This window comes from Heteronotia binoei, chromosome 12, assembly GCF_032191835.1.
Source record: "Heteronotia binoei isolate CCM8104 ecotype False Entrance Well chromosome 12, APGP_CSIRO_Hbin_v1, whole genome shotgun sequence".
Taxonomy (NCBI): domain Eukaryota; kingdom Metazoa; phylum Chordata; class Lepidosauria; order Squamata; family Gekkonidae; genus Heteronotia; species Heteronotia binoei.
The window spans coordinates 39,961,097-39,988,115 of NC_083234.1; the positions used below are offsets into that span (position 1 = coordinate 39,961,097).

The following is a 27,019-nucleotide window of genomic DNA, read 5'->3' on the forward strand; positions in this document are numbered from 1 at the left end:
AAGATTGTGGACCTCCCAGTACCTTTTAAAAAGGTACATTTCACTAACGTGAAACTCAGATTTAGATTGGGGAGAGGGGGTTTAAGATTTGTAGTTCCACCAATTGATACCACCCTCCCTGCACTCCTATTACCCTAAGAAAGTGGGAACAGGACACAAACATCTGTCTTAAGAGTGGTTCCCTCCCCACTTTCAATATCAATTGAAACCTGGGGATGGGAAAGCTGTTTCCACAGGTGAAACTGTACAAAAAGATTAAACTCCCTCTTCTCTCTCTGAATGACCATGATTCAAACTAGGGCTATGCACATATGAAATTTTACTTTTTAAAAAAGCTGGGAAGAGTTGGTCATGGATCTACTACTAGCTTTCTCATGAGACTTTGCACAGGCTCAATGTCTCATTGAAACTGTACTGCAACCTATCATAAACAGCTAGATGTGCTTAGTGAGTGCACAGGTATGACATTTGCATGGGCTGCTGATCTTTTGTGCATGAACTCAGCACACAACATTTTTCACAGACTGTAGCACAGCTGAACCAGTGCAAAGCTGCATAAGGAAGTTCTTTGCCTAAAAGTATTACAATTATATTGTGCCTCAAATCCCTCCTTTTGAGGAGTACTGTCCTCTGATGGGGGAAAATAATTTCAGAGAAGATGCAGATTCTCTTTGGAAGGAGAAAATTATGCCATAATCACACAGGTCAAATAAAGACAAATACCTTCCCCATGATAAACTTGTATGATACAGTCTCTGCTTGTTGACTGTATCATCTCAGAAGGACGTACATGAATTAGCCCTCAGATGTAGGAGAATCAAGGCCAATGCAGAAACCTAGGCTGACATCCTTTTTCCAGGGTTGCTCCAGTGTTCTTTTGCAACAGCCCAACACCCAGAAGTGTAGAAAGTGAATGCTTCCCTACCACCTACCCATATACTAGAGAAAAACTTCCTCTGCGACATTTCTAGGTGTTATACCATTTTAAAAATGCACAGGAACAGATTCAGTAAAAAGTGCATAATGTTGGGAAGAAAATAATGAAATTAGCTACATGTAAAATTGTTTCTATTTCTCTCCCTTTCTCACCCCATCTTCAATTATTTTCAGTTCAGATTGTAGAAGGTATAGTTAATTGGAACACATCCAGTCCACAAGCTCACCATTGTAACCTGTCTGACTTCAAACCACTTGAGAATCCCTGGGAACGAATATGCAGTGGTGTAGGTGGTTCTTTCTATCCACATTGTCTGGTAAGTTGGAAAAATTGAAAAAAAAGTGACAGTTTAGGATCCTGATTTGGAGGCATGTTTTGTTGAGGTGCCCACTTTGGACATCAATCTCTCTGGACCCCTATATCAATTTGAAACTTTCCTGCCTTGTTCTTCCCAGAAAAAGAAAAATCAAGACTTTCTTTGGGTCCTCCAAATACAGTTGATGCATTATTTCTTGATTGGGCTCAGGAACTTGGAAGCCAGTTACCCAGCAAACTTATCTGTATAAATATCGGATGACTCAAATGCCATGATGATTAGGAGGCTTGCATATGGCTGGCTGGAGGCTGCCAATCTGTGGTACAATCCCAACTATGGGAAGGTCAGTATGGGATAGTGGAAAGAATATCTAACTAAGGCTGTGGAAACTTGGGTTCAACCTTTGCTGAGTCATGAAGCACACTAGGTGCCATGCACAAGCACACTATCTCTCAGCCCAACCTATTCCACAGGGTGACTGTAATGAGAAAATGGAAGATGGGGTTACAACCTGCACCCAACATCTCCTGAGATGGTTAAAGAAAGGGAAAGATAAAAATGAGATAGAAAGTCAGTGCAACAATTTCAAAATATGTAACTGAAGGCTTGGCCCAGGAGACACCTTGTGAAGAATACATAGGGAGGGAGGCAAAGTAGGAGAGGATGAGAACAGAGGGAAGGCAGGAAGCCAGGTGGCACAGGAAGGCAACCATAGATAACCTAAGTATGAAAAAACCCAGTGGATCCCACTATAAAAGGCAGCTACTTGTCTGGCTTGAGCTTACAATTCTGCAGATGGCTTCGAGCCCTGAAAAAAAAGCAAAACAATAGCCAGAGTGGCACCCACTGGTGTGCTGACAACCACTTCAGGAAGCATTTTTTAAAAAAATAAACAGCAAAAGCAAAAACAGGAATAGATACTCAAAGTGCAGGTCTCTCTGTCCTTTCATTGGCTGCTGCATCAGTACCATGAGGGCAAACAATTCAAAAACATAAGAATCACCTCAGAGAGGGGAAAGAAGATGCTCAAAAGATAAAGGACTCACTGCAAACTCATTCTCTGGGTCTTTTTCTCCTTTCCTGAATGGCCGGGAATATGTAAATTGTTGCACTTCATTGGCTCTGTAGAAGCTAAAAGAAGCACATGGGAAAAACAAACAATGGGGATTTTCGTAGGCTGAAATATCAGCCAGTGCCCAAAACCAAGCTCTACTACAGTATCCTATTTGTTTAAAAGTGGTGATGGATTTAAACAAAAATTGGGGAGGAGACACAAGCTTCCTTTGTAGTAGGGATGGAAACTGTAATTGCTTGGTATTTATGCAATGCTACACACTAATGAGTGTATATGTGTGTGTGTGTATTTATCTTCTGGGATCTCTGTGTGCCTCTTTCTTATCTTTCCTCTACTGTTTCTCTCACCAATCAAAATTTAAAAAACAGGTTTCCTACCTGTAACTGATGATCTTCAAGTGGTCATCTGTGCATTCACACACATGGGATGAAGCGCCAGCGCTGATCCCCAATCGGTAATTCCAAAGTCCGGGATTTTTCACTGCCTGACCCCGGTAGGCATGCACGACAGCCCCAGTGCACGGATATCCTGCCAGTGGGCACGAATATCCCGCCAGTTCCTTCCCGCCACCACCTATCAAGAGTACCATGACCGGCAGCAGAGGGGAAGGAGGGTGTGTAGTGTGAATGCACAGATGACCACTCGAAGAACATCAGATACAGGTAGGAAACCTGTTTATCTTATTCGTAGTCTCTGTGCTTCACACTTACGGGAGATTAGCAAGCTAGGCTTACCTGGAGGAGGGAGCTGGCGGTTATGCAGAAGTAGCGGCTTGAAGGACCAGGGTATCCAGCTGTGCTCTGTGATGTTTCCGGACATCCAGGGCATAATATTGCAGGAAGACATGAGGAGATGCCCAGGTTGCAACCAAACAGTTGTCCACCAGAGAAGTACCCTTCAAGAACATTGTGGACGTAGCCCTAGCCCTAGCGGAATGCACACGGAGTGGCCCCGGCAAGGGATGCTTTGCCAACAGGTAACAAAGTTTAATGGCTTCCGTGATCCATTTAGAAAGTCTTTGTGAGGAGATCTTGAGACCCAACCTAGGCGCTGCATAGGAAACAAATAGATTGGGATTCTTCCTGAAAGGCTTGGTGCGATGCACAAAAAACAACAACGCCCTCTTAACATCCAAGGTGTACAGACATCTCTCTTCCACCGAAGAAGGAGAAGGGTAAAAAGACTTCCAAATCAAGGTGGAAACTAGACACCACCTTAGGGAGGAATGAGATGTCCGGGGCCAAGGACTCCCCATCATCCTGAAAGGAAATGTATGGAGCATCACATCGCAGAGCCACAAACTCACCTGCCCTCCTGGCCGTAGTGACGGCCACTAAGAAGGCAGTCTTCCAGGCTAGAAGATGCAATGGGCAGGTAGTCAAGGGTTCAAAAGGCTGCCTAGAGAGTCTGTCCAGTACGAGCGTCAGATCCCAAGCAGGAGGAGGAACCTTAGATGGCGGGTGAAGCTGCAGAAGACCCTTCAAAAAACATTTCGAATGCTGATGGGTAAAAACTGAAGAGCCATCCACAGGGTCGTGATGAGCCGAGATGGCAGCCAGATATACTCAAACCAAAGAATGATTAAGTTCAGCATCAAAAAGAGAAAGTAAAAACTCAAACACAAACTCAAGACTAGCAGAACGTACATTGATACCCTTGTTCTGTAGAAAAGATGGGAACTAAGACCACTTTCCCACATAGGAGCAGCGAGTTGACAGCTTTCTACTGTTCAGCATGACATGTTGCACTCTGTCAGAGAATTCTAGAAGTTGACCCTCCAAGCCGTCAATTTGAAATGAGGGATGTTGTGGTGAAACAGGCGGCCGCCTTGAGCCAAAAGGAGGTCTGGTTCCAATGGGAACTTGTGGTGACACCCCCGTGCCATGGCTAGGAGAACAGGAAATCAAGTCTGTCGAGGCCACCAAGGAGCAACTAGAATACACTCTGGATGCTCCTGGGTCAATTTGTGAAGCACTCTGGTGAGAAGAGGCAAGGGTGGAAACAGGTAAAGGAACTTGTCCGCCCATGGAAGCAGAAGACCATCCCCTAGGGATCTTGGGTCCGTCCCTCCCCTGGAGCAGAACTGTTCACACTTCTGATTGTTCGCCATGGCAAACACGTCTATTCTGGAATGACCCCACTCCCAGAAAAGAAGTTTGAGGTATCTCCAGTTCAGTTCTCATTCGTGATGGGAGACCTCTCCCCAGCTCATGGAATCCGCTTGAACATTTAGCTCCCCGAGTAGGTGGGTGGCTACAATGAAAGTCTGCGAAGCTATGCACGTCTCCCAAAGCTGCATTGCTAAAGCACATAGCCTTCTGGACACAGTCCCCCCTTGGTGATTTATATAACTGACAGCTGTCATGTTGTCCAACATCACAGCTATGGTCTGACCGCTGATTAGGGGTAGAAACGACCTCAAGGCCAGATGAACTGCCATGAGCTCTAAAAAAATGATATGATGGTGAGCCATCGATGGGGGCCATGGGCCGCCTATGCAGAGATCTCAGAGATGCTCTCCCCACCCCATAGCGAGGCATCCGTTGTTACCGTGAATGAGGGGAGAGAGAGATGAAACAGAGCCCCTCTGCAAAGATTGGATTTCATCTTCCACCAATTCAGAGACTAAAGCACCAGCGAAGGAACTTGCAGAATCTTGGAGGGGAGATCTCTCACCGGATTGTAATTCCTGGTGAACCAGAGCTGGCGGACTCGCATCCTCAGCCTCGCAAAGCGCAGAACATTGGTAGCAGCTGCCATGAGGCCCAAGAGAAGTTGGATCTGCAGAACAGAAGCCCATCTCACCGTCTGAAGGAGCTGGACCAGGGAGATGATATCCAACGCCCGGGAATCTGGAAGAAACACCAGTGCTGATCCCAATCAGGGTTCTGAGGAGGGTACCATGGGTATGGAGAATGGTAAGGGTGGCCACCAAATGGGTAAGCCTATGGTCGCGGGTCCCAGTTGGGCAAAGGATGAGGATGTCTAAAAGGGTCCAAAGGCTCCCCAAATCTCTTGGGCCGGATCAAGGGCATCTTCAGTGTTGAGTGGTCCCTCGACTGCAAAACCTCTAAGTCTGATGCCGAGCTAGGATTGCCGCCCTCTTTCGAGTCTGCCGACCATTCTATAGGGTCAACCTCCTGGTCGGTGCCAGAGAAAGAGGTCTGTGGAACATCTGTCGACCTGAGGGGCTCTTCGGTCAAATCAGAGAAGCAAGGATCTTTTCCGGAGGCTCCCCCGAAACCATCGCCGGGTCCTTCGGTGGCAGAGAAGGGGGCTGCCTTTGGCCTTCTTGGCCGGGGTCGATGGTTCTGAATGGGATGTCGAGCCCGCACGGTTGTGGGGGCGGTAGACTCCCTGGAATGATTGCATCGGTTGGCTCAACAGCGAGGCCGGAACCGATATCGATGCCGGGGCAGCCATCGAAGTGCTTGTCGACGTCAATGTCGACATCTGTGGTGTGAGAGCTGATTTCACCAGCGCCGCCGAAAGTCTCGTAACTTGGTTTTTCCTAGGCTGTTTGGAAAATTTTGAGCAGTGATGGCAGGATTCCACCCGATGACCTTCCCCAAGGCACAGCAGACAAAGAGAATGTCTGTCCGGAGGAGGGATCTTGCTCCCACACTTAAGGCACCACTTAAAAAAACCCCAACGCTTTTCCATAGACAGGGATGGCGGGATAAGGGCAGGGGAAAAAACCCCAAAGGGGTGAAACAACTAATAGTGTGTATATATATATATATATATATAAATAGTGTGTATATATATATATATATATAAAAAGAGGAATAAGGAGGAAAAAAGAAGAGAACCCGGAGAAGGAAAAAGGTAATAACTACCGACCGGAGTGACAAAAACAAGTCTATCCAACGTGGCGGTAAAGAAGGAACTATCAGGATATTCGCGCCCCCCAGGTGGGCATGCGCACTGGGGCTGTCGTGCATGCCTACTTGGGTCAGGCAGCGAAAAATCCCAGACTTTGGAATTACCGATTGGGGATCAGCACTGGCGCTTCATCCCATGAGTGTGAAGAACAGAGACCACGAAGAAGATCTGTAAGCTTCTTGGAGCAGAGATCTGAGAGCCATTCTGTTTTACTGGTGTTGCTCTGTAACACACCACGCATGTTGATGGAATAAGAACAGTAATGTACTGTTGCTGCATCACTCAGACTTAAGCTCAGCAAGGTTATGAGTTCAACTGAAATCTCCAGGTGCTTGACTGACAGAGGAATTGTAAAAGATTTACAGTAGATCATCACATCCTGTGGAGGTTACTAGCAGACCTATTTTTAAACATACCAAATTCCTCCAACAATTCCAGCATTAATGGGAATGGACTATACTTAATCAAGAGGGATGATTTTCACTTCACATTACTTGAATACAGATGCTCAAGTACAATCTATAATGTGCCTGACAGGGCAAAGGGAGCATGTTAGTTCAAATCTGAACACAGTGTTACTTCCTTTTTTGTGTTTTTTTTTTTGTATTTGCATGTGTGCGCACACACACATGCCTGGAAGTCATAGAGACTTCTTGCAGCCCCTACTGGGGCATGGAGGACATTCAGAGAAGTGGCTTGATACAGCCTGCCTCCTGTCTCCTGCTCCTGGGTACTCATTTTACCGACCTCAGAAGGATGGAAGGGTGAGTCAACCTGGATCCAGCTACCTGCACCCAGCTTCCTCTGGGATCAAACTCAGGTCATGAGCAGAGCTTTGGACTGCAGTACTGCAACTTTACCACTCTGTGCCATAGGGCTCTTCTCCTTTCTAATTACTATTTTATAAAATATTATAAAATGAAAAAAATGTTGCACAGTATTAAAAGGGGACACATCATACACATCCAGGTATTTCACATACGATCCTCTGTATTTGCATGAAATGGAAGTCAGGGTATCATGTAAGTCGGTTCTAAACTAGCACAAATCTGTGAGTGTCAGGCAATGTTTCCAGTTAGGGATTGGACCCATCACAACTTCTCTGAATGAAGATGCATTCTTGGGAATATTCTGCAGTACAGCAGTCTTCTCTCCCCAAATAGACTACAATTCCAAAATCATACTCAGCTTGGCCCTTGCAGCGTCCACATTGTGTTTTTTTTTAAAAAAGGACTTTAGTCTTGTCAACTGGTTTGCTCCTTAAGAAAACCATAAGTCCCATCTAACTGCTGGTTGCTGCCCAGTGTTAACATCAGGCTTTGAGAAATGAAGAAGCATTAATTAGCAGGGGAAAAAAAATTACTTAAGAATCTGCTCCGGAACAGGCTTGTCCTTGTAGTTTGGTGGGAGGTTCATCACAGGCTTAACAATGAAACACTGCACATCTGAGTTGCATCCATTAAGGAAACGAAATAACAAGGGTTTTGACAGAAAGAGCACATTTTACTCAGGATGAATGCATGTACTGAGAGGGAAATGGAAATTTGTGCATGACTTCATTCCACACTGTATGTAAGATACCCTTTCTAAAATATCAGAAAAAAATAGCAACATAGGAATCAGGCATGAATATTGCAAAGCAGTGGTTTTTAAACTTTCTGTCTTTAGAAAAAAAACCATTTCCATACTGACTATCAAAACGTGTGTGTGTGTGTATAAAGCTGCTTCATACCAAGCCAGATCATTGGTCCATCTGCTACAGCTGTCAGGAGATCTCTGGGGTCTCAGGCTGCGAAAGGTGCTTCCCTAACATCTGTTTAAACGGGTTATGTCAGGGTTGAACTAGAGCTTTCTACATGCAAGGCATTCTGTCTACCACAGAGCCATGGCCTTGTCCCTTATCTGCCATGGCACTCCTGGGTGGTGCACAGGATTTGGGAACATGCTGTTAAGCATTGGACTTTATAATACACATGCCATTGCACTGCCAAAGCCTCTTCAGATTGCTAAAAGAGCCGTTTCTGTTCAAACTTAAAAGAGTTTATTTAAAAAACCCAAAAGAAAACCTAAAATTAAAGTTACTTGGGGCATACATTAATCTGCTTCTGACAACAGGATATATAAGGACATTGGTTACTTTTCCAAGAGTGTTTCTAAGAAGGGCCTTGAATTGAATCCAGGCATTGCAGCTGGTTTCTTTTAAAAATGGGCCAAGGAAATGGCTTAAAATCCAGCTGCCCCCTGATGCTTTTGAACACTCCCCCAAATGTACATTTCAGGCTGGACTCAACACAAAACCTCAGCACCAAGATCATGTACCAAAGAAGCAGGCAAACATTAAGTAAGAATTGCCCCAGGTGAATTGCCCAAGAGGCACAAATAGCACATCCAAGGCCATTTCCTACATGGTACATCTACTGCAGATACTCTCTTGGATTTAGAGAATATTGATGGAGTTTTGTTTGCACAACAGGCCTTTCTTCTGCCGTTTGCAGCCCTTCAAAAGTGTATGGAAGTTGAAGGAACCTTCTGGAATGGTGTATGAGAGGCTCTAGCTAGGGAGGGTTGTGGAGAAATTCCTCAAGCTAACAAGGTGTGACAATGTCATGCCTGAAGGTCAGGGGCAGCCTGACGCCCCATGGCGCCCTAGGCAGACTAGCTGCCTGCCCCCCCCAAGCACCCCTGCCGCTCCCCCCCCATGCTTCCTCCTCCCTCCCTTCGGACCCTTCCCCCCCTTGTCATTTTCAATGCTGGAACCGGCTCTTTAAAGCCCCCCCTCCCCGGGTCAAACATTCAAAACACGGCTAAAACCTTGCTGCAGGGGTGGGGCGCGCTCACCAGCTCTCAGGAAGAGCGTGCTGAAAGGACGACCCCCACTGCTACTGACTCCTCTCTCCCATCAGGAAGGGTCCGAACTTTGAAGGGAGGGAGGAGGAGGCCCGGTTGGGGGGGGCACAGAGCCGTGGCGGGGAGGGGGGAGGTGTGGAGCCACGGGGGGGGGGGAGGCGAAGGGAATAGAGGGGCGGGCGGTGGCAGCGATGGTGGCGAGCAGCAGGGGAGGCAGGCAGGCCCCAGGAGCCCCAGAAGGGAGGGTGGGGGAGCCCAATTTGCTGCCTGCACCCTCCCGGTGCCCTAGGCAACCACCTAGTTTGCCTAGCAGGAGGGCCAGCCCTGCTGAAGGTACACTATTGCATTGGAGATGGTACATAGGTTTATTTTAATTGTTTTTGAACACTAAGCGAGCCACAGTTCTACAATACATGGTACTTCCCCATATTCTGTTCCTGTTCCATAAGAAGCAAAAAACCACAACTAAACACTACCCCTAAAGATACATTGCTTTAGGGAAGCTTTGATTTCATCTGGTGGGGGAGTTGTGCTGCTCAGTTTCTCGGCATTTGGAAACTGGGTGAGTAGTTTCAAATTGAAGTCCTCCCTCCTTTCGTACTCCTTGCCACGGTAGATGAACATCTTGTTCTGAATCAGGACAAAATGAAAACAGAAACAAGATACATTTGTGATATTCCATTCTTGTCTATTTGAGAACATAACTGCAGTAAAATGGACAGAAAATACTTTCACAGTACTGATGAGACTTGGATTTGTAAAGACTTACACTGAAAAACCATAAAGGTATCAATTTTAATTTATTTAAATTGCCTGTGTTTAGAAATGAAAATGAATTTGAGGTGAGTGGGTGGGGAGATTAGACATATGTTCCCAATTCAAATGTACAAAAGTCCTAAATTTACCTCTCTCTAATTTAATTTTCCCATCCTCCATTCCTAACTCCTGGTCTTCAGTTTCACTTGCTGTTCGTATCTTACTTACTTGTAATATGAGATTTCCCTTCAGCACTGAAATAAAACTGGATATCTTCAGAACCCAAACCTACATTTCAGATTTGAATATAAGTTTTATCCTGCCCCATATTTTGTACAGAAGACAAGTGCAAAATGCAGTTCATGCCTTAAGGATTGAAATGCTCCTATGTTTCAGTTTGTGCCTTAAGGGCTGAAGTGCTGAAACACTGTTGCACATTCAGGATATCATTTCAAGTAAGTTCAAACACTGTTTGATGCTTGCAGCAGTTTTCATAGATGGGAGGAAAGATGCAATATCTGAAATGAAGTCTCTGAAGCACTGCAGTTTACTAGTGGACATCATTAGATTTTTTTTTGGGGGGCAAAAGTGAAATTGCACTATCTAGTGTCTCTGAATCCATCAAGAATGAAAAGACACTCCTCAAAAATCACATTTTGAAAGCAATAATTTTTTAAAAAAAATTATAGGATTTAAATTTTGAAGTTTTGCCATATTAGAGTCACAGATGGTTCTCCACAGATGAAAACCAAACTACACAGAGGCTGATTCCACATTAGCCTTTGCTCCGGTGGTGTTTTCCACGGGGCAGATGTTGGTTTCCACATATCTTGACCCGGGGCAGCAGTTTGACCCGCCTCCAAAGCGGTGCCGCCCCGCATTTAAGAGATCCTCAAAAAGCAAGAAGTTTATTTTTGATGCGGTTTCGGGGCTTGAAATTTATGTACGGAACTCACGCTAATGTGCTGTCAAACTTCTCGCATCAGTAGAACACACCCACATAACTCCACGCCCATGATTCTGCACAGTTATTTTGTCATACTTCCTTAATTTTACTCCCTTTGAAAATTATCCAATATTTTCCTGAAATAAAGTAATTTTTTTAAACAAATCATGTTTTGCGTTACAACGCGAAAAATATATAACGATGTAATGCGATTTTCTTTTACTGAATACATCCCTTGCTTCCACCCGCCCCCATTCTTTATGGTATTCCACGTGATTTTGATAATGTGTCATTGCATTGTGATTACTTCCCCCCTCTGATTAAATCACTCCTATTATAGCTTTTTTTTCCAAATAAGATTGTTACAACACAACTAAATAAATAGCAATGTTACACGAACTACTTTAAAGATGCGTGATTGCCACCTTTATCGATCCCCCCCCCTTATGGCCTCAAACGGGAACGGGAATTTTATTGTTTATAGGTTTATATTTCTGATGGGATGGGGAAACTTTCTCCCTTAACCCCTCTGCATAAATCTCTCCTCCCCCCTCCACCTTCATGCATCTATTTGTAATTTGTTATAGCTTTTAATGGAAAACTCTGTGCTTAACATTCAGCATGTTTGGATAAAAATAGTGGATCGCCAACTCAGATTTCCCGGGGCTTAGATAACCTGCCAATGGCAGGACGAAAGGAAAACACGTGACTTTGCCAGTATTATGCCTCTGGCATTATGTTGTAACGCAAACAAAGACGATCGTGTTGTAACGCTAACACACATGCGTGTTTTTTTTTTTTTTAAAAGGAAACTTATGAGGGAGGGGGAAATTGCTACAATTGTGGGGGAAACTCCGGGAGCAGCAGTAATGTGGAATCAGAACACACGGAACAGATTGGGAATTGAATCCGGGAGAAATCCTCTAGTGAGGAATCGGGAAATCATGCCTGCATGGAACAACCACGGAGCAAAAGGGAGGCAAACGCCAAATGCGGAATCAGCCAAAGTTTTGGATTCAAAGCTGTAAGAGGTGGGCCTTATAGAACAGACATATGTAACAATCTTCTGGTATTTAGAAATCTGGGTGTGTGATTTTGAACAGAAAAGCAGTATGCATCCCTCCCTTTCCACACTAGTTCTCCATTCAAGTAGATAAAATCCCATGGCTACTTTTCAATTATTTTTTTAAAGGCAGTATGCTGTTACATACATTTCAAGTAACATTTCACTTAGCCCAGGGAGCAAAGGATTGGTATATCAGTGCAGTCTGAAACTGTGCAGACCTTTTGTGCTTTCAGCACACAAAAGCCTACATTCTAAATAAAACTTTGTTGGTCTTAAAAGGTGCTAATGGACTCCAACTTTGTTCTAATGATGTGTGTGGTGGGGGAGATAATTGGAATCTTTAAAGCTTGTTGACAACAATACAGATTTTTTATATATACTAGGATCTTTAAGCCATCTGGCCAGACACAACATTCTTACCCGGAGAAAGGAGGGGAATCCATGGCCGTAATACCCAACAGCAAAATATTCTGTTTGAGGTCTCATCGCCTTCATAATGTTCTCATAGAATGTGGCCCGTTTTTTCTGTATGTGTTAGAGGAGGTGAGGGGGAAAATTTAAAACTTTCAGTTGAATGTTATCCCCCACCCCGCATCAGCTAAATTTTAGGTTGTGCTAATGGGATTTTAAATTGCTAAACTTTAGTGGTTAATATACAATGTTTTTGAAGTTCACACCCACTAAAGAATGAAATGATAGCCGTCTCAAGATTCTGAATACCAGTTTCAGAGAGACCATCTTAAAAATATATAGTACTCATACACACCATGGGGAACAACTATTGCCTTTATGCACTGTATTGTGAGCTTCCTGGAAGCATCTAGCCAGCCACTGTGGAAAACAGGATGTTGGACTAGATGGACCTTTGATCTGATCCAGCAGACTCTTTGTGTGTGAGAGAGAATGCTGCCACTTAAACTAAGCTTCTTTTGAGTGCTAGCCCACAAAAATAGTCCATTCCAGCTATGCTCCTAGCTTGGAATTAGGGCCCTCAACTATTGATGCTGAGGGTGACAGAAATTAGTTGTCCCCCTTGAACATTTTGCTTCATTCGTTTAATTAAAAACAACGGATCTTACCAAGAGACTGCCAAGCCCTTCATAATCGAAAACTTTGTTCTCGTACATCTCAGCCAGTTCCTTGCTTAGCTGGATTGCCTTCTCCCACATCTTCAGGAACATAAAAAGAAATAAACAGGCCAACAGTTCAAACGTTTATCAGCACAGATTAATTAATACAGAGAAACCCAGTTATTCAAGCAGACAACCAAGGTGTTTTCACAACAAATGCTTGAGATCTGTAAAGGACTACATATACATTATCCCAGTACTTTTTACACATGTAACCCTCCTTTAATATAGACCAGGATTATCCATATTCCAGATACATGCTTAAGGCAGTTGGTCACATGAGCCTGCCACAAGACCTGAGTCTTGCAAATGATCAGCAGAAGTGGTTATATCAACACAATAAATGTTTAAAAAGTTTAAAAGTAAAAGTGATTTCACACAATTAAAACAGAATAGGTACAATATACCACAACAACTCTCTTAAAACGGCTGAATGTTTCAAAACCCTTTAGGCCATCTCCGTGATGATAAATAGCATTATAACTTATTAGTTATCAATGAAAAGGGTTATATATTTTGTGGCACAGCGGCAGAGCACCTGCTTTGCATGCAGAAAGTCCCGAGTTCAGTCCCTGATATCTCCAGCTAAAGATCTCAGGGCAGATGATTTAAAAGACAACAACCCAATTCTAAAAACACAACCATATCTCATCACATAGTCAATCCAAACGGGAAAGAGATGAGGCCTCGAATGAATAGCTGTAGGGAAAGAGTTACACAATGGCAATGCTAATCACAGAAAAAATACCCCCCTGTTCCTCTGAAAATGATGACATACAGAAGAGGGCCTGGACAGAAGGTTTCAGCCAGTCTGAAAGTTCACATGGAAGCAAGTAATCATATGTTTGACAGAGTAGTTTTGCAAAGGCTGCTGAAATCTCAGAAATATGATTTACAGTGGTACAAGGCTACATTTTAAAAAGCCAGGGCTCAAGACTTTATGGGTGCACATATATCTTTAAAAGTGTGAAGTCACTGCCTGCTAAAATCTCAGAAGTCAGAAACATGGCAGGATAACATAGGGGTCAGGGGCATTGATGCTCTGTATAGTTCTGCATTGCAGTACAAATGACACAGAACAAGTGAAATTCTGTAAATCTGCCCAATATGCATAAAACTGTATAGGTTGAAGAATTCCATTTTCCTTGGTGCCAGCAATTTAAGCAAAGAATGCAACAGTGCTGTCCAAAACATTAGCTAATTAGTTTACTGACTGCTGTTCCAAAAATCTCAGTGGAGAGCATAAGGTCAGTTATAATTTCCTTAAACTAACAGGCTTTGGAGATAGTCATTACATCCTCTACCTTATGCACTGTACCATTAACAATGAAAAAGTAATCATCAACAATAATTAAGCTAACAATATCTAACATTTATAAGGGCTTTCAATGCACTTCATGTAGATTTGCTTCAGAGGTGGCTGAGGTGGCTTCCAAATCAAACGCATACAATCTCAATTCAACAAAGCCATATTAACACACACAAAGAAAAAAACAACACAAAGGGCTGAGTCCAGTCTAAATTATTGCTAATAGAAGGGGAGGTGTAATTTCCATTTCCTCCTCCAGAAGCCCAATTTGCCCTTCATGCCATTCCTGGGGTTTCCTCTCCTCAGAAGCAGCATTTTTAGTTCAGTGGGATGCAGAGGAAAGAGGAAAGGCAGGAAATGTTCCACAGATGAAGTGCCTTCCATTAGCAAAGAATTTAGTCTGCATTCAACCCACTGTATATATCAACAAGAATTAGACAATAAAAACCACCAGCTCACTGCAACAGAAACTAATTATAACCAAAAGCCGGGATAACAGAAGAATCCTAGTCTGATTGAGTACCAAGCAAATAGCTGTGGAAAATGAGGCTCCCAGAAGGTGCCTTCAAATAAAGCCCTTCATACAACAGTAATTGTCTGAACAATCCTGTAAAATAGGCCTACATTATTTGTCATATTGCAGTTGAGTGACTTTGTGCTTCCTAGTGAGCTTGCAGGCTGCAGCTGAGAAGAGTCTTAAACTGGCAAGCCTCCTGGATCATAATGCTCCAGAAATCTTGACTATAAAGATTGTCTTAATAATCATTAGTAAATACTGAAAAAAATGCCCACCATTTTACAAATAACCAAGACCAGGCAGAGTCAGCAGCTGGAACACCACAGGTGGGGCCAGCTCCTTAAGAAGCTCATGGCTGGTGGATCACATCTTCCCATGTTGCCTGCTTGAGAGCACCCAAAGAGTCCCACACACACTGACTCACCTTGCCTTTGTCAAAGAATGCTATGATTTCTTGGTAGAGCTTCTCCTTGAGTTCCTGCTGTGAATAGACATAGTAGCTGTCCCTCTGAAGCAGATGTGGTGCACATGGCTTGTCAGACCACTACCATAAAGGAAAGAATATTCAGGGAGTTAAGAAAAACATGCTCATTTCTGCTCTAATATTCCTCCTGGAGAGGCAGTTCCACAATCTGAAGCATCCAGGTAGTTAGAAATCTTCCAAAAAGTCTACAGAGATAAGGAATACAATCTAGGGAAAAGTTAGGGATGTTTAAATCCCATAGAAAATGTTTCACTAAACTGGTCCATACAGGAAGTAGAATGAGGTGGAAGAGTAGACTGTACCATTTCAGGGGGAAGGAGAGGTAGAAAGTCATTTATCTGTGCTTTTCGATGGACAATATTCCCTGCAAACAATATAAGTAGTACAATAGGGAGAAGATGTTCTAGTCTAGCCTGATTCCTCCTTTCTGTGTCACAAAAAAAGTTATGTAGGAAAGTATTTGAAAATACGACTCTGAAGCAGTACATTTTTCCTCCTTGCCTCTCTTATACTGCTCTTCTGCATTTATGTTCTACACTGGTTGACATTTTACATTGGTTTATCTTCTAAATTTTTACTAAATTGTTCCCAAGAAGTAAGACATTTGAGATCTTGCTTAAGGTCTTGAAAAACTGACCTGTGTCTAGCAGCAAGTATCCAAGTAGCTCCGGCTGGGTTAGGAAAGCAGACCCTGGGACATTTTCCAGAATGCAACAGGCATTGCATCTTGCTTTGATCAGACTGCATTCTCAACTGAGCACCTAAATACTTGAACAGCTTTACTACAAATTGAAGATGGGGAGCCTGAGCAAGAGAACCTTGTCTAAGGTCACCTACTGAATCAGCAACCTTTCTTGTCACAGCTCTGCTGCTTAGATACTAAACTACTCCGCCTCTTGTAGGACTGCTTTATTCTTTGCTACTTGATTGTTTGGGTCATCCTCAGAACTTCCAAACTGGTCACTACTACAAATATTGCTGCAAAAACTCACCTGTAGTAACTCTGCATGAAGGAGAAGTGTGTATGCTGCCTCAGTGTAGTTTTCACAGTCTGTGTGCAGGTCCCGGAGTTTATACAAGTATCTAGAGGGATAAAATACACCAAAGTACCATTTTAATGGAAAAGACAGAAGTGATGAAAAGAGAAAACTGAGTTCTGCCTACTGCTGACAGGCAGAATTCACTGAACCACCACCCCCCCCCCCAAAAAAAAAAAAACCAGCAAAGGTCTAACCTGATGTATATATCCTCTCTCTTCTTTTCTTTATAAAAATTCTACAAAAGAAAAAAAATGGTAGAATTGTAAATACCCAAGCTGAATTTCACAAGTAAAAATGCAATTCAAATATATACAGAAAGTGTATGACCTAAATGACAAGTTCATATGAAGCACAACTGTCAGAATATTAGGTTTGTGCTGTGGAGGCCTAGGATCAAATCCTTATCTGATTCTATAAAATCTTCATGAAACTTAGGCATATTGCAAGCTATAAATCAAGTAACCCACTGGACACTGGAAAAATACAGGGGAACAGCAGACGTGCACTCTCAGCAGTGTCAGACTCAATGTCTAGAGATCAGTCAAACAAAACAAACATAATAGGCACATTCTCCCAGCATTCATGCAGCAACTAGTCCAAGGGTTTTCAGCCTTTGACCAAACAGCACCACGTTTGTCCAAGAGACAGGACAATGGAAGCAATTTGGATAGTCAATTCAAGATTCCTGCCCGTACCAGCACATTCACGGTGCAACTCATGCGGTTTTCTTTGCTGCCGTCATGCATGATGGTCCTGTAATCCAAGAGATTTTCCAGCAAGCTGCTAACCAATAGAGCAAATACCTCCCCTGAGCTTGACAAGTATTTGTGCTTCCGACATTGTTCCAGCAGGCTGTGGCAGGTGCATTGGAATGAAGAGAAGAAGAAAAGAAAGAAGAGGCACATGAGAAATTCTACTTTTAAAATTACATTTAATATTTTCCCCAACCTGCTCCACCTCAAGGGCTGGGGTACAGGTAAGAAAAACAAACACAGCCTGAAAAACCAAAACACATTGGTTAGTAAATAGGAAATGCCAAACTAAAATGATTCATTTTGTTCAGCCTCTACCCATATCAGAGAAATTGGTATTATTATTCCATCTGTGATGTTTTAAGACAAGGCAATATCCTTCTAACCCACATGGATGATGAGTACTTGCTGCAGGTTCGCTTAGTGCACAATATAGATTTTTAAAGTGCAGCACAGACATAGTCCTAGGTATGAGGTACTGCAGCTGTGAAACAAGCCAGCAGACTGCTTAGTGCCAACATGTTGCAGGATGACTTGTCCAGCCTTTGGAGAGACTGAAAGCAAGGGCAGCCTTGGCACGTGCAGGAGTCCTTGCAGTTCTCATGTTTGCATGTAAAAGAAACAGGCCTGTCTAAAAACTTCTTCTGGCTGGGGGAAAACACAGCTCTTGCCTGAACTACCTACAATGAACCGCAGTGATACATGCTGCAGTGCTATTCACAGCCTAGAAGGTGACAGTAGCACTATGTTATATGGAGTATTGCAGATCAAAACAGACATGATGAAAACTGCTGATCTTTCTGTCAGTCTGTAAAAGGAAAAACAGTGTCTGTGCAGCTGCAATTTGGATCAGGATCACACAGCAAAGGAAGAGGGGATCCCACTCTTCTCAAACTTTTATTTGGTTTCTCTTATTGAATCTGGGCTCCTGGAATGTTTTGGAGCATTTGAAATTTTTTTAAATGTTTTCCCCCCTCCCTTTAAAACTGCTAATAATAATATGGGAAGCCCAGTTTCAATTAATAAAACAAAGCAGAGCATGGATGTGTATTCCACCCCACCCCCCTTACCCATTGTTTATCACATTTTTATCCTAGGAGCTCGGAGTGGTGTACAGGAGTGATGGACAGGCAGCGCTCCTGTCCATTTCTATTAGTTAACCCATTCTCCTGTATGCCTCTTCAGAGATATGTGCAGAGCAGCTAACATCCAATCAAGGCCCATGGATGGAAGGGGGTAGTGAGCTAGAAAAAGCAGTTTCACTGTCAGCTCAGCTCAGCTCTGAGCCTTCAGAGAGACAGAGACTGTCTCAGAGTCTGCCTTGTGTGTAAGTAGACTAAACCAGTGAATGTTGGAGGCAGGATTTTTGTCTCTAGATAGTTAAGTGGAAGAGTCTCAGGAGACTCCATAAATCTCAAGAGTCTGACTTTTATGGGAAAGCAGGCTTGCACTGTGAATGCTTTAGGAAGAGACTGTGGCTGTCTCAAGGCCTAGTTTCTGAAGGAAACAGGCCAATGAGTTGTAGTTTCTAAGAGGAGCTCAGATTTGCACTGTGAGAATCCTGAAAGTGAGGGAAGGTCACTCTTTATCTCAGTAGAAGAAACCTGGCTGTTCACTGTTCTGTGCACTCAAAGGTTAACATCTGAAATGTTCTAACAATCTGCCCAGCAAAAGTTGCGTGTTGGATAAACCCTTTTAAGCCTCACTACTGAACCTTCTTATTTCTCTTACCCCTGGTAGTAAATAAAAGTTTCTGGAGCTCTTTTAAATCTTGTTTCCCTAATGTCTTATAGGTAAGAAATCCATTTAAAAGACCACTTCGATTCCGCCTGTTAGCACCACATCGTTTCCCCCTCTCCATGTTGACTCCACAACAGCCCCATGAAGTAAGTTAGGCTGAGAGACAGTGACTGGCCCAGTGGCCCACAATGAGCTTCATGGTTGAATGAAGATTTGAACATGGGTCCTCCCAGGTCCCAGTCCAACATTTTAACCACTGTGACACACTGGTTTTCACTGGTTTTCACAGTTTACTTTTTACAGGCAGAAATCCATGATCATTGTCATGTCTGTCCAGGCCATATAAATAGTGCACCAAGAAAGCTAATCAAGAGCACTCACACACTTACAGTTTCTCCAGCAAAACCTTGTATGGTTCATCTCCTCGGCCCCCTTCAACTTCCTGATCCAGTTTGGTTATAAGTTCATTTTCAAACTACAAGGACAAAGCCAAAAGAACAAAACAAACAGTGATCCAGAATTCTAGTAACACTGATGATTCACTTCATACCCAAAAAATGCCCAAACAAGATTTTTTCCCCCTGAACTTCATGTATTGAGAAAAATCTTACTTTCCTATCAGGAACCTTTCCAATGTGCTAAATGAAAACACAATTACTTCTTATATTTATGAAATTGAAGGAACAATCCTGTTTTGACCACATGCTTCAATTAACCCCTATTGTCATTTCCCCATATTTGCACTGCTTTTGTCATGCAGTTGAAGATCACCATATCTGCATGCTAGGGAGACAGGGGCACTGCCATAAAGCCACTATATCAGGACATAAAAGGATAAGAGAGGTAGATACCAAGATGGAGATGGGGGCCAACTGATAAATTCCAAGGTGGCCAAAAGAACCCCTAAACAAGCTGGAAGCTACCACCAGAGAGCCCAACAGGTTCTCTGTCTCCACCAAGTATCAGAACATCTACTCGTGAGAGCCAGCCCTCCAAAACCAACTGCTGAGTGAATGCATAATAAAAGGAGATGCAAACTTGCTTGTTTACTAGCATAATCCAACAGAGGCCCTATGCTGTGCACCTTCATTTGCTAAAGAGAAATGGATGGCCACTAGAGACAAGGCCATTATGCTGTGATACCTCACTAGTAGAAAGCCCTCGCTTACAGTTATTCAGCTAGTACCAAGTTCTCAGTAGCATTTTGTTTGCCCAGGCTTTTTTAGCTTTATATTTTAACAAAAAGTTGGTCCTTTTTAGAAGCTTGTCCAAAGGTTTCTACTGCTACTTCTTACAGACTGCCCAATATTTTTATTTTTCCAAAATTATCCAGCTACTACTATTGCTTTTATGGTTTCAGGCTGTTTGGATTATTGATGATAATATCTGAGAAGCAGCCCACTCTGCAACCTAACATTCTGCCCACATTCTTTATGGTTTGTAATTTGCTCAGAAGGTTCTTTTATTCACTCTATAATTTGAGCTAGATATTATAGAAACATCCCAAATCTCAATTCCCTTTTCCCTCCAGAAACCCACTTTTGCACTTTCCCCATACCATATGGAAATTTCTGCTCCCACTGAAGTTGAATTCACACTGCATCATGTCAAAAAAGATAGGGATTGTTGCCTTCCGTAATTCAGGCTCAGGTGTCAAGGTCACCTCCAAGATAGGGCCAACCATAGAAGGGATGAATTTGATTTTGTGAGGTCCTGAAAAGAAGAAAGGGGATTAGGGACAAAGCAGATGGCCATGCTGCATGTTGCAGGTCTCCGGGGGCACACTACTGGCAGCTGCTCTCCACCCAGTAATTACCTTGGACTCTCTCATGGCTCAGCTGGCCACAGTTAACCCTGAAGAGGCAGAGGACTCTTCAGAAGAGGCATGGGCATGTGAAGGAGGTCCCAGCTTGCAGTCAGTTATAGACATCCTGCTACTGAAAGCCCTTTTAGGTTTAATACAAGCCTCTTCCTAATAATTTTGACTTTCTTAAAAAAAAACATACTTTTTTTGTAATCTCCAGAAGCATAAAGAAAATCATGAAAGCAAATTCTATTGATCACTAGCCTCTAAAACAGATAGATCCAAGTGGGCAGCCGTGTTGGACTGAAGTAGTTGAACAAAGCAGGAGTCAAGTTGCACATTTAAGACCAACAAGTTTTATTCAGAACGTAAGCTTTCATGTGCTCTCTAAGCACACTTCATCAGACGAGGGGATCAGGTATTGTGGGCTGAAATGCAAGCAGTTTGTTGATTAAGTATGCAGACTAATCATATGGTAAACCAGTGTGGCTTGGCCATTTGGTCTGGATAGCCATAAAAGGTAACAAAATCCTCTGCCAATTGGTGTTTCTGTAAATCTAGGTGAATCACAAAAGGACATGCATTTTCTGGACACCACTGTAAAAATAAACAATGGACGAATTGACACCGCTTTAAACCAGAAACCTTGTTGCTGTTCAGTCGCACAGTCGAGTCTGACTCTTTGCAACCCCATGGAAAAGGTCACACCAGGCCCTCCTGTCTTCCACCATCCTCCGAAGTCTGCTCAAATTTGTGTTTGTTACATCAGTAACACTGTCCAGCCATCTCATCTTTTGCTGTCCCCTTCTTCTTTTGCCTTCTGTTTTTCCCAGCATCAGGATCTTCTCCAGGGAGTGCTCCCTTCTCATTTGGTGGCCAAAGTATTTGAGCTTCAGCTTTAGCATCTGCCCTTCCAGTGAACAGTCTGGGTTGATTTCCCTTAGAACTGACTGATTTGATCATCTTGCAGTCCAAGGGACTCTCAAGAGTCTTCTCCAGCACCACATCTCAAAAGCATCTATTCTTCTGCACTCGGCCTTCCTTATGGTCCAGCTCTCACAGCCATATACTACTGGGAATACCATTGCTTTAGCTATACGGACTTTTGTTGGCAGGGTGATGTCTACTTTTTATTATACTGCCCAGGTTCGCCATAGCTGTTCTCCCAAGGAGCAAATGTCTTTTAATTTCATGGCTACAGTCACCATCTGCAGTGATCTTGGATCCCAGAAATGTGAAGTCTATCACTACTTCCATGTCTTCCCCTTCTATTTGCCAAGGTGTGATGGGGCCAGATGCCATGATCTTAGTTTTTTGATGCTGAGTTTCAAGCCTACTTTTGTGCTCTCCTTTTTCACCCTCAACAAGAGGTTCTTTAGGTCCTCCTCATTTTCTGCCATTAGAGTAATGTCATCTGCATATCTGAGGTTGTTGATGTTTTTCCCGGCAATTTTAATTCTGGCTTATGCTTCTTCCAGGCCAGCATTCCGCATGATGTACTCTGCATATAAATTAAATAAGCAGGGTGACAATATACACCGAACTCCTTATCCTATTCTAAACCAATCAGTTGTTCCATATCCCGTTCTGACCGTTGCTTCTTGAGCCTTATACAGGTTTCTCAGAAGACATGTGAGGTGGTCTGGTACTCCCATCTCTTTAAGGACTTGCCACAGTTTGTTATGATCCACACAATCAAAGGCTTTAGCATAGTCAATGAAGCAGAAATAGATACTCCTGTGCTTTCTCCATAATCCATCGAATCTTTGCAATTTTATCTCTAGTTCTTCTACCTCTCTGAAACCCAGCTTGAACTTCTGGTAGTTCCTGATCTACATACTGCTGAAACCTAGCTTGTAGAATCTTTAACATGACCTTGCTGGCATGTGAAATGAGTGCAATGGTGCGATAGTTTGAACATTCCTTGGCATTACCCTTCTTTGGGACTGGAATATAAACTGATCTTTTCCAATCCTGTGGCCACTGTTGTGTTTTCCAAATTTGTTGACTTAATGTGTGCATCACTTTAACAGCATCATCTTTTAGGACTTTGAATAACTCAACTGGGATACCATCATCTCCGCTCGCTTTGTTATTAGTACTGCTTTCTAAAGTCCATTTGACTTCACTCTCCAAGATGTCTGGCTCGAGGTCATCAATTTCACTGTTATGGTGGTCAAGGACACTGAGAGCCTTCTTGTATAATTCTTCTGTGTATTCTTGCCACCTCTTCCTGATCTCTTCTGCTTCTGTTAGGTCCCTACCATTTTTGTTCTTTATCATGGCCATCTTTGCATGAAACGTTCCCTCGATTTCTCCAATTTTCTTGAAGAAATCTCTTGTCCTTCCCATTCTATTATTTTTCTCTATTGCTTTGCATTGTACCTTCAGGAAGACCTCCTTATCTCTCCTTGCTGTTTTCTGGAAATTCACATTCAGTTGGGTGAATCTTTCCTTTTCACCTTTGCCTTTTGCTTTCCTTCTTTCCTCAGCTATTTGTAAAGCCTCATCAGACAGCCACTTTGCTTTCTTGCATTTCTTTTTCTTTGGAATGGTGCTGATTGCTGCCTTCTGTACAATGTCACAAACCTCCGTCCATAGTTCTTCAGGCACCCTATCAACTCTAGTTCCCTAAACCTATTCTTCACCTTCACTGTATATTAAGAACATAAGAATATAAGAGAAGCCATGTTAGATCAGGCCAATGGCCCATCCAGTCCAACACTTTGTGTCACACAGTGGCAAAAATTTTATACACACACACACACAAACTGTGGCTAATAGCTCCATATTTTTATCTAAACCCCTCTTGAAGGTGGCTATGCTTGTGGCCACAACCACCTCCTGTGGCAGTGAATTCCACATTTTAAACACCCTTTGGGTGAAGAAGTACTTCCTTTTATCCATTTTAACCTGTCTGCTCAGCAATTTCATCGAATGCCCACGAGTTCTTGTATTGTGAGAAAGGGAGAAAAGTACTTCTTTCTCTACTTTCTCCATCCCATGCATTATTTTGTAAACCTCTATCATGTCACCCCGCAGTCGACATTTCTCCAAGCTAAAGAGCCCCAAGCGTTTTAACCTTTCTTCATAGGAAAGTGTTCCAAACCTTTAATCATTCTAGTTGCCCTTTTCTGTACCTTTTCCAATGCTATGATATCCTTTTTGAGGTGCGGTGACCAGAATTTCACACAGTATTCCAAATGAGACTGCACCATTGATTTATACAGGGGCATTATGATACCGGCTGATTTGTTTTCAATTCCCTTCCTAATAATTCCCAGCATGGCATTGGCCTTTTTTATTGCAATCGCACACTGTCTTGACGTTTTCAGTGAATTATCTACCACGACCCCAAGATCTCTCTCTTGGTCAGTCTCTGCCAGTTCACACCCCATCAACGTGTATTTGTAGCTGGGATTCTTGGCCCCAATATGCATAACTTTGCACTTGGCCACATTGAACCGCATCTGCCACGTTAACCCCCACTCACCCAGCCTCAAGAGATCCCTTTGGAGTGCCTCACAATCCTCTCTGCTTCTCACCACCCTGAACAATTTAGTGTCATCCACAAACTTAGCCACTTCACTGCTCACTCGCAACTCTAAATCATTTATGAACAACTTAAAGAGCATGGGACCCAGTACCGAGCCCTGCGGCACCCCACTGCTTACCGTCCTCCACAGCAAAGACTGCCCATTTATACTCACTCTCTGCTTCCTATTACTCAGCCAGTTTTTGATCCACAAGAGGACCTGTCCTTTTACTCCATGAATCTTAAGCTTTCTAAGGAGCCTTTGATGAGGAACGTTATCAAAAGCTTTCTGGAAGTCAAGGTAAACAACATCTATCGGGTCTCATTTGTCCACATGTTTGTTCACCCCCTCAAAGAAATGTAACAGGTTAGTGAGGCAAGATCTTCCCTTACAGAACCCATGCTGAGTCTTCCTCAATAACCCATGTTCATCAATGTGCCTACTGATTCTGTCCTTGATAATGGTTTCTAACAACTTTCCTGGTATTGAAGTCAGACTGACTGGCCTGTAATTTCCCGGATCTCCTCTGGAGCCCTTTTTAAAGATGGGGGTGACATTTGCTACCTTCCAGTCTTCAGGAACAGAGGCAGATTTCAATAAAAGATTACAGATTTGTGTTAGAAGATCCACAAGTTCAACTTTGAGTTCTTTCAGAACTCTTGGATGTATGCCATCCGGACCAGGTGACTTATTAGTTTTTAATTCGTCCATCAGTTGTAGGACCTCCTCTTTTGTCACCTCAATCTTACTCAGGTCTTTCACCACCCTTCCAAAATTAGTGGTTCTGGGGTGGGCAAAAAGTTCTCATCTTCCACAGTGAAGACGGAAGCAAAAAATTCATTCAGCTTCTCAGCCATTTCCCTATCTTCCTTCAGTAATCCTTTTACCCCATGGTCATCCAAGGGCCCCACTGCCTCCCTGGCTGGTTTCCTACTTCTAATATATTTGAAGAAAGTTTTATTGTTGGTCTTTATGTTTTTTGCAATATGCTCCTCAGTCCCTTTTTGCCTGCCTGATCACAGTCTTGCATTTGATTTGCCGCAGCCTTTGTTCCCTTTTACTAATCTCACTTGGACTGGTTTTCCACCGCTTAAAGGAGTCTTTCTTACCTTTTACAGCTTCCATTACTTTGTTTGTTAACCATGCAGGCCTTTTCTTATGCCTGTTTGTGCCTTTCCTAACTTGTGGTATGTATTTTATCTGAGCTTCTAGATTATAGTTTTAAATAGTCTCCAAGCTTCCCCAAAGATTTTGACCGTATTTACCTTTCCTTTCAATTTCCTCCTCACATGACTCCTCATCTCAGTGAATTTACCCCTTTTAAAGTTAAACGTGGTTGTGGCGGTCTTTTTGGGCAACTCCCTATTTATACAAATGGTGAAATCAATAACATTATGGTAACTGCTCCCAAGCAGCGCAATCACTTTTACATCTCTCACCAAGTCTTGGGCATTACTTAGGACCAAATCCAGGATCGCCCCACCTCTGGTAGGTTCTGAGACCATCTGCTCCATAGCACAGACATTGAGAGCATCAAGAAACTCAATCTCTTTCTCTCAACCAGAACACATATTGACCCAATCAATCTGCGGGTAGTTAAAATCACCTATTACGACACAGTTTTTACGTTTAGCCGCTATCTTTAAGCCTTCCATCATATTATAATCGTCCTCTCTCTTTTGATTTGGTGGGCGATAACAAACTCCCATAGTTAAATTTCCTCTTGGGCCCTCTATTTCAACCCAAAGCATTTCTAAAAGGGAATCTAATTCTCTGACCTCAGTCTTACTGGACCGTATATCCTCTCTGACATACAGAGCAACCCCACCTCCAACCCTTCCCTCCCTATCCTTCCGATATAACTTATATCCAGGAATCATCGTGTCCCACTGATTCTCCTCATTCCACCAAGTTTCTGAAATTCCCACAATGTCTATGTTTTCTCCCAACACTAAACATTCCAATTCACCAATTTTACTTCGAACACTTCTAGCATTTGCATACAAACATCTATAATTTCCCAGGCAAGCTAGGCCCGCCACCTTCCTCCTGCCGCCTCGAGACTCTGGCAGACAGTCCATATTGTTTGTCACCATCACAGTGGACAACTCTGATTCGTTACCGGTAGAAAAATAGCAGCCAACCCTTCATCTCTTTAAGACGAGTCCTCCCGAAACAGAGACATTTCATCTCCTGTCGTCTTTCCCCCAAGATTTAGTTTAAAAACTGCTCTGCCACCTTTTTGATTTTAAGCGCCAGCAGCCTGGTTCCATCCGGGGACAAGTGGAGACTGTCTCTTTTGTACAGCTCCCGCTTGTTCCAGAAAGCATCCCAGTGCCTAACAAACTTAAACCCTTACACCATCGTCTCATCCACACATTGAGACTTCTAATTTGTGCCTGTCTCTCCTGCCCTGCATGTGGAACAGGTAGCACTTCTGAGAAGGCTACCTTGGAGGTCCTGGCCTTAACTCTCCCGCCTAGCAGCCTAAATTTTTCCTCCAGGACCTCACGACTGCATTTCCCTACATCGTTGGTGCCAACATGCACCACAACCACAGGCTCCTCCCCAGCACTGTCTATCAGCCTATCTACTACACACGTAATGTCCGCTACCTTCGCACCAGGCAGGCAAGTCACCATACGGTCAGTATGCGGTTTCGCCACCCAGCTGTCTACTTGCCTAAAGATCGAATCACCAACTACCAACCCCCCCCCTCTCCCCCTGCCCAGGGATGGTTCCTTGACGTGAAAGGATTCCCGCTCACCAACCGAAGAAGAGGTCCCCTTATCCTCAGCATGGTGCCCTGTTCCCTCTCGACCCTCACGCTCTCTGGCAGCAACGGGGCTGCTACGTTCAGAGCGGGGCTCATCTAATAC

At 43.3% G+C, this 27,019-nt stretch overlaps 1 protein-coding gene across 3 annotated transcripts in view; it reads right to left on the reverse strand.

Moving 5' to 3' along the window:
• DOCK5 (dedicator of cytokinesis 5) overlaps positions 1-27,019 on the reverse strand; it is a 181,436-nt gene that overhangs the window by 18,385 nt on the left and 136,032 nt on the right. For 2 of the 3 annotated variants that reach the window (XM_060250561.1, XM_060250562.1), the window contains 12 exons: positions 20,359-20,513; positions 19,190-19,275; positions 17,004-17,160; positions 16,503-16,543; positions 16,261-16,351; positions 15,209-15,328; positions 12,908-12,997; positions 12,249-12,353; positions 9,549-9,690; positions 7,577-7,658; positions 2,300-2,384; positions 1,164-1,250 (listed from right to left, as the gene is read on the reverse strand). In XM_060250561.1, the coding sequence (XP_060106544.1) occupies positions 1,164-1,250; positions 2,300-2,384; positions 7,577-7,658; positions 9,549-9,690; positions 12,249-12,353; positions 12,908-12,997; positions 15,209-15,328; positions 16,261-16,351; positions 16,503-16,543; positions 17,004-17,160; positions 19,190-19,275; positions 20,359-20,513 (1,241 nt within the window). Of the gene's footprint in view, positions 1-1,163; positions 1,251-2,299; positions 2,385-7,576; positions 7,659-9,548; positions 9,691-12,248; positions 12,354-12,907; positions 12,998-15,208; positions 15,329-16,260; positions 16,352-16,502; positions 16,544-17,003; positions 17,161-19,181; positions 19,276-20,358; positions 20,514-27,019 lie in introns of those variants that run through there. The other variant, XM_060250563.1, reaches the window with a different exon arrangement.